General features: G+C 41.5%; 1 protein-coding gene across 1 annotated transcript; it reads right to left on the reverse strand.

The window, feature by feature from the left end:
• Positions 1-1,861: 1,861 nt before the first annotated feature.
• LOC122432340 (beta-defensin 103A-like) lies at positions 1,862-4,247 on the reverse strand. Its single transcript, XM_043454182.1, has 2 exons — positions 4,190-4,247; positions 1,862-2,007 (listed from the first exon to the last, which is right to left on the reverse strand). The coding sequence occupies exons 1-2, from the start codon at positions 4,245-4,247 to the stop codon at positions 1,862-1,864; spliced, it is 204 nt and encodes a 67-aa protein (XP_043310117.1).
• Between the last annotated feature and the right edge of the window lie 3,561 nt (positions 4,248-7,808).

Consider the following 7,808-nt stretch of genomic DNA (forward strand, 5'->3'; position numbering starts at 1 on the left):
CTCGTTTATATCTGATTCTTGTTTTTGTGGGTTTTTTTTTTTTTTTTTTTTTTGCTGAAATGATCATTTGTTTCCTTAAGATAATGTCTCGAATCTTAGCATCACACTTTATCCCATCATGCTGAACCAAAATTCCATCTAGTATCTTAGACTTCATTTTTCAGAGCAGTATTAGAATTGAATGAAAGGCACAGAGTTTTCCCATATGCTTTCAGCAACTCCACAGTCCACAGAGTGGCAAAGAGTCGGACACAACTGAAGCAACTTAGCACACAGGCACACAGCCCTGATCCTGATGCCCGTTGCTGGTTTTCTGTCCAGAAGTGAAGATGTCTGCACTCTCTGAACTTTGACCCCACTCTCTTCGACTCAGGAGAATTGTTGGCCTGTTTGGGTTCTTGTTCCCTATGCTTTAGACCTGGAAATCTGTAGAGGCTGGAGATGCCATAAGTGTCCTTGACTTGTTTCCTTTTCTTTTTTTATAAATGGTTGAGCACAGGATTTAAAAAATTTAATTAGCGAATTCATTAATTTGGGTGCCCTGGGCCTTAATCACGGCAGGCAGAATCTAGTTGCAGCATGAGGAATCTAGTTCCCTGACCAGGGGTGGACCCAGGCCCCCTGTGTTGGGAGCACAGAATCCCAGCCCCAGACCGGTGGGGAAGTCCCTCACCTCACCTGTTTTCTACTCTCCTCAATTATGGTCCTGCATTGCTTGTGCCAGAGTCTGAATCAGTGGTTTCCCAGGTTTTGCCTGGTTCCTTAGTTGTGTACTGGAGAAGGGCAGCATACAGTCCCATCACGTCATTTTTTTTTTTTTTGTAAACGCTGAATTGTGGGGTCCAAGCTCTTGTCTTTGAGTGTTTGCCCTTTCTTCCTGAGAAGCTAGTGACTAGGGGCACGAGTAGGGGGTGATGGGCCTGCCACTCCATTTGCTGGAATCATTCTGTGTCAACCTCAAGAGACCACTAAATAGTTAACAGTGCAATACTTCCAAGGCCTTGGAATGTTCTTCAACTCACTAAATACTTGCAGAGCAGCTTTTGTGTCAAGATGCTTAGGCCAGAAGTGAGGAAATGATGAAGTGTCCTTCAAAATCCTGCAACTACATGTGGAGAATGGAAATATACAAATGTAGTGAATGCAAAAATCAAGTAAGGCTCATAGATGGAGTACCTAGGTCAGAACCCTTTTAAAAGGAAAGATCATATTTGTTGGGGAAACCAGCTGGGTTTTTAAGAAGGAGGGAAAATTTGATGTGCCCCTGAGAGATGGGTTTGGAGACATAGCTGGAGGAGAGATTTTATCCAGGCCTGAGGTCAGTCAGAACAGAGGCAAGAGTGAGAGGAAAGCTAAGGGCAAGGTTGAGGAGGAGCCAGGGTCCGCCTGTCTCTGAGCTGGAAAGTGCTCAGAAGGACCTGGGAAGACCCTCAGGGAAGTCCTGAAGTTTCAGAGATGGATTTGCTGGGGAGATGCTATGACAGATGGACAGACTGCACAGCTCAGATGGGTGATAGAAGGCAAAGGAAGTGTTTCAGAAAGAACAAGTGGTCCAGTGTCATTGGGGGGTGAAAGTTGTGAAAGAGGAAAAAAATCTGACAATCTTTGGAACATCATCTGAGAGCCTCTTGTGACTTCCTCTAGGGATTATACTTTATTTGAATTAAAGGGGAGTCATTAACACTTTCTAAGTTTACACTTTCTAAGTTTACAACTAGCACAATAAACAAAATATTAAAAAGTAATAATAATAATCAAACTTCTAAGTTTTTGTAAAAAAAAAAATCTTTGATTTGGCTTCTGGCATCTTCAAGGAGGCATTTTCACACTATGCAACATTCTCCTCATGCTTCTGAAATTTTCATTTCTTCTTCCGGCAGCATTTTTGGCCACTCAGGGAACAGTGTCCTATCTGTTCCTCCTTTGAAAGGCAGTCAATCAGAGTACGCTGGCCGCTTCTTATTTTGCAATAACACTTTTGTAACCAGCTTACGATTCCGCCATTGCCTGCAATAAAGAAACGGAGCACCCGGGAAGGTTTAGGAAGTCCGCGATACAAGTCCAAGGCTTTTGGAATCCCTCTAATACGTTATCTGTTGCCTTTCTTTTATTTCTTTTTTATTTTCTATACCATCAGGAGTAAAGGAGAAGGTGGGGCTAGCAACTAACAATGTGTCTGTGAACTCAGCTCAGCCTCAAAAGTGGTGTGACCATCGCAGCCACTTCATCAAATGTGTTTTGCTTTGCTTCAGTGATTCTTTTAAAGAATTCCAGATGTAGTCCACAGGTTGGTAACAAAAACCAATTTATTATGTTTTGAGCCTAGTACAAATCAAGGATCAAAGCAAAAGGAAAGAAGTGAATTTACAATCAGTTCAGTTCAGTCCTGTTCAGTCGCTCAATCGTGTCTGACTCTTTGCGACCCCATGAATCGCAGCACGCCAGGGCTCCCTGTCCATCACCAACTCCTGGTGTTTACTCAAACTCACGCCCATCTAGTCGGTGATGCTATCCAGCCATCTCATCCTCTGTTGTCCCCTTCTCCTCCTGCCCTCAATCTTTCGCAGCATCAGGGTCTTTTCCAATGAGTCAACTCTTTGCATGAGGTGGCCAAAGTATTGGCGTTTCAGCTTTAACATCAGTCCTTCCAATGAATATCCAGGACTGATCTCCTTTAGGATGGACTGGTTGGATCTCCTTGCAATCCAAGGGACTCTCAAGAGTCTTCTCCAACACCACAGTTCAAAAGCATCAATTTTTCAGTGCTCAGCTTTCTTCACAGTCCAATTCTCACATCCATGCATGACCACTGGAAAAACCATATCCTTGACCAGAAGGACCTTTGTTGGCAAAGTAACGTCTCTGCTTTTTAATATGCTATCTAGGTTGGTCATAACTTTCCTTCCAAGGAGTAAGTGTCTTTTAATTTCATGGCTACAGTCACCATCTGCAGTGATTTTGGAGCCCCCCAAAATAGTGTCTGACACTGTTTCCACTGTCTCCCCATCTATTTCCCATGAGGTGATGGGACCAGATGCCATGATCTTAGTTTTCTGAATGTTAAGCTTTAACTCAACTTTTTTCTCTTTCACTTTCATCAACAGCACTTAGCAAATGATCTCACCCACCCAGCGGAAAGCACCTTCATCGGGCTCGCTGCAGTTGGGCAGTTGCCGTGGTCAGCGCACTAGAGTCGCAGTGGGCATCCATGCATGGAGGGGACCTCGCTGTGAGTCTGGGTGTGTGCCATTTTATAACTTATGAAGTTCTTTGTTCTCAAAGGAGTTCAAAGAGTTTGCGCATTAGGGAAATGGAAAAAAACCTGATTGGCCCCTTGATTGGCCAGATCAAAGGAGAAAAACGGTATTCCCCAAACCCTACTCTTCCTGATCTTTATGTACTGTTGATGCTTTTCCCCTTTCTTGGTGGATGTTTTCATGATGCTCCCATTCTTCATGATGTTTAAGTACATAAGTTATTTAAGTACAAGTAATGTCTAAGTACACATGTTGTTTGGGTACAAGCAATGAACACAGTACATCAGGTCACCATCTGGTACATGCTTCATCAAAACAATGACCTAATGGTGTAACTTTAAATTATTAAACAACATTTTTATTATTATTAAATAAAATTTTGTTACTAGATATTATTATTAAATAACATTTTAATATTTAATATTATGTAATATTATTATTCAATACATTTTGTTGTTAAATAACTTTAAGATAAATTATTAAATAACATTAAATTATTAACCATAGCACTACAAAGTGACACCTAGGAGGCAGGGGCTGTAACCGTCCTTTGGGCCCTTAAGAGGCCAAAAGACTCTACCTCCAACCGCTAAGCTAAAAAAAGGGAATCTGTGCTTCTGTCCTCAGAGCAAGCCCATTTTTCCTGTTGGCATTAAAATTTTACATCATTTTCTTCCTGTCTCATGAATAGGTATAACAATTCTTCCATGAAGGGGTGGTGTGTGAGCTGATTGACTAATTGGAAGAGATGGAGATGACTACTTTCAGATTTTTAATGGTCTTGTCAGAATAAAAAAAAAAACAAATTGGTGATGTCTAGTTCCTGGGCAATAAATCTACTTGGTCTAAAATCCCCAGAAGAACGGAGAGGGCTGACACTGAATGATAAATTCTCAATCCATTCAGCCCTCCCATTTCCCAGAGCTTCTTACCTGGAACAGGCAGCAAGAACAAGAAGAGCAACCCAAAGAGAAGGTAGTAGACCCTCATGGCTGGCTGGCTTCCCAGTTGAGACTGGACAGGACGATGTGCTCGCTCACTTTATAAAGGCTCCAGGTCCGCAGCCATAGGGAGAAGCATTCAGCAGCTGCAATTCCTGTAATATTACAGTGATGATAATATGATGTATTTCCTTAAGCTTCATGCCAAGGTCCCTTACAAAGCAGACCATACCCATTCCCGCCAGGAGTTAATTACAAACCTCAGGGAGACTCAGAGCCTGATGTGAGCACAGGGCTGTTCTGATGTCTCTGAGCTCTGGGTGCTCGTGTAGGGCTGGCTCAGGTCTGACTGTCTGAGACGGGAAAGACCTGCCCACTCCTGGATGCAGTCCTGGGGCATGTAGCTGGGAGCTCACCTGTGCCCACTGTGGTCTTCTAAGCTTTTGCCTTCTTCCTAAAGTCCTGGGAGAGCCCAAGGGCTGCTGGGAGCCCCATCAGTCCAGTCCAAGGCTGGTGTATTCAGAATCTAGGTGTAAATTGGGGCTGGGTCACACCCTAAGCCTGCACAGATACTAGAAATGGCTATGAACCAGGATCAGCTTTTAAGTAGTGTGGGAAGGGAGGGAAAGTGGACTGCATTCTGGAGACCCTGCCCTTGTGTCCTTGGTCTATGATGGAGTGTGACATCTCAGGTCAAACACAACTTATACTTTACTGTGGTCTGAAAACCACCGAATTCATGTCTCATTTTCCTTTATCAGAGACAGATGGATGATGTATTTAATGTGCTGGTGTCTCCTTACTGATGGTGTCACTCACTCTACAAATGAGGGTCTTTGGAAGATGTATTTATGACCTCCTCTTCCTCCTGAGAAAAAGAAGGAGGTTTCTGTGCAATTTTAACAGAAAGAATGAGGTTTCTGAGAAAGTTCTGAGAGAAAGAATGTGATTTGTGGGAAAATCCTGACATAAAAAAGAATGTTTCTGAAGAATCCTCAGAGTACAAAGTAAATTTCTGAGGAAATTCTGACAGAAGTTTTCTGAGGAGAATCTGACAGAAAGATGGATGTTTCTGAGGCTATTTTGAGAAAGAGAAAGCAGTTTCTGAGGGAATATTGATAGAAAGATGTATGTTTTTGAGATAATTCTGAAAGAAAGAAGGATGATTCTGAAGGAATTTTCACAGACAGAAGGAGGTTTCTGATGGAATTCTGACAGAAAGAAGGCTAATTCTGAAGGAATTGTCACAGATAGAAGGAGGTTTCTGATGGAATTCTGACAGAAAGAAGGAGGTTTCTGATGAATGATGAAAAGTAGGAGATTTCTGAGGTAATTCTGACTGAAAGAGTGATTTTTTTAAGATTGTTTTCATCTATAGGTTTTACAGAATATTGAGTAGAGTTTCCTGTGGTATACAGTAAGTCTTTATGGGTTGTTTATTTTATATGTAGTTGTGTGTATATTGTTTTTCTTCAATCAGTAGTTGTGTCTGACTCTTTGTGACCCAATGGACCGCAATATGCCACACTTTCCTGTCCTTCACTATCTTTTGGAATTTGCTCATATTCATGTCCATTTAGTTGATGATGTTATCTAACCGTCTCATTCTCTGTCACCACTTCTCCCTTTGCCTTGACTGTTTCCCAGCATCAAGGTCTTTTCCAGTGAGTTGGCTCTTCACATCAGGTGGCCAAAGTACTGGAGTTCAACAACAGTCCTTTGAAAGAATATTCAGGGTTAATTTCCTTTAGGATCGACTGGTTCAATCTTCTTTCAGTCCAAGGGCCTCTCAAGAGTCTTCTCCAACACAACAGTTCGAAAGCATTAATTCTTTGGCACTCAGCCTTCTTTATGGTCCAACTTTCACATCAGTGGTGACTATTGGAAAAACCATAGCCTTGACTAGATGGACCTTTGTTGGCAGAGTGATATCTCTGCTTTTTAATATGCTGTCTAGCTTGATCATAACTTTTCTTCCAAGGACCAAATATCTTTTAATTTCATGGCTGCAGTCACTGTCTGCAGTGATTTTGGAGCCCAAGAAAATAAAGTCTGTCACTGCTTCCACTTTTCCCCCTTTTATTTGCCATGAAGTGATGGGACTGCATGTCATCATCTTAGTTTTTGAATGTCGAGTTTTAAACCAGCTTTTTCACTCTCCTCTTTCAGCCTTATCAACAGGCTCTTCAGTTTCTCTTCACTTTCTGCCATTGGAGCAGTATCATGTACATATCTGAAGCTGTTGATATCTCTCCTAGCAGTCTTGATTCCAGACTGTGATTCATCCAGTCCAACATTTCACATAATGCGTTCTCCATATAAGTTAAATAAACAGGATGACAATATGATAGCTATACACTGAACAGTGTCGAATTTGTGATCTCTGAAGAAGATTTAGCTTTGGGACCAGGGACCAGGCTTGATCACTCAAGAGCTTTTGTGTAGCAGAGTTTTATTAAAGTGAAAAAGGACAGAGAAAGTTTCTGGCATAGACATCAGAAGAGGAAGTGCCCCACACCTAGTCTTATCAAGGCCTTCTATAGTTTACCAGGCCCACTCCCACAATATACAAGATTAGTCAGAAGATTCATGTCGATACCTTGCTGTTATATAATCATTAGTACAGAGCTTAAGGAAAAACATATCCTTGAGCAAGATGAGTTGTTTTGTTGTGTAATCATTAGCTCTAGGCTTAAAGAAAGTTAGTCTTAAAGACTGTTGTTGTAACAACTCAGAGTTTAAGAAAAAATGTCTTATGTGACTAAGACAAAACAATATAGAAAAAAAACATTTGTCTCTTTTCTCCTCCTCGAGGGCTCTGGACCCCTTCCTCCTTGAGGGCCCTGGACTCCTTATCAACCTTCCTAAGGCTTAGCTCTCTCAAATCTACAGCCTTGTCTTACTCCTTTCCCAATTTTGTACCAGTTAGTTGTTCCATGTAGGGTTCTAACTGTTGTTTTTTTCTCAGGGACAGGTGGTTGTCTGATCTTCCCATCTCTTTAAGAATTTCCCACAGTTTGTTGATTCACAGCGTCAAAGGCTTAAGCATAGTCAATGAAACAGAAGTAGATGTTTTTCTGGAATTCCCTTGCTTTGTCTATAATCTTACAAACATTGGCAATTTCATCTCTGGTTTCTCTGCCTTTTCTAACTCCAGCTTGTACATCTGGAAGTTCTCAATTCACATACTGTTGATGCCTAGCTTGAAGGATTTTGAGCATAATCTTACTAGAATGGGAAATGAGTGTAATTGTATGGTAGTTTGAACATTGTTTGACATTGCCTTTCTTTGGGATTGGAATAAAAACTGACCTTTTTCAGTCCTGTGGCCACTGCTGAGTTTTCCAAATTTGCTGACATATTGAGTGTAGCACTTTAACAGCACCATCTTTTAGGATTTTAAATAGCTCAGGTGGAATTCCATCATCTCCACAAGCTCTGTTGGTAGTAATGCTTCCTAAGGCCCACTTGACTTCACACTCCAGAATGTGTGGCTCTAGGTGAGTGACCACACCATCATGGTTATCCAGGTCATTAAGACCTTTTTTGTATAGTTCTGTATATTCTTGCTACCTCTTCTTAATCTCTTTTGCTTCTATTAGGTCCTTAC

This window comes from Cervus canadensis, chromosome 31 (assembly GCF_019320065.1).
Source record: "Cervus canadensis isolate Bull #8, Minnesota chromosome 31, ASM1932006v1, whole genome shotgun sequence".
Classification (NCBI taxonomy): Eukaryota; Metazoa; Chordata; class Mammalia; order Artiodactyla; family Cervidae; genus Cervus; species Cervus canadensis.

Bases quoted from the DNA above. Each gene is read 5' to 3' on its own strand.
- LOC122432340 (XM_043454182.1), bottom strand. From the start codon at position 4,247: ATGAGGGTCTACTACCTTCTCTTTGGGTTGCTCTTCTTGTTCTTGCTG. The intron at 2,008-4,189 runs GTAAGAAGCTCT...TCTTTATTGCAG, and splicing joins GTTCTTGCTGCCTGTTCCAG to GCAATGGCGGAATCGTAAGC.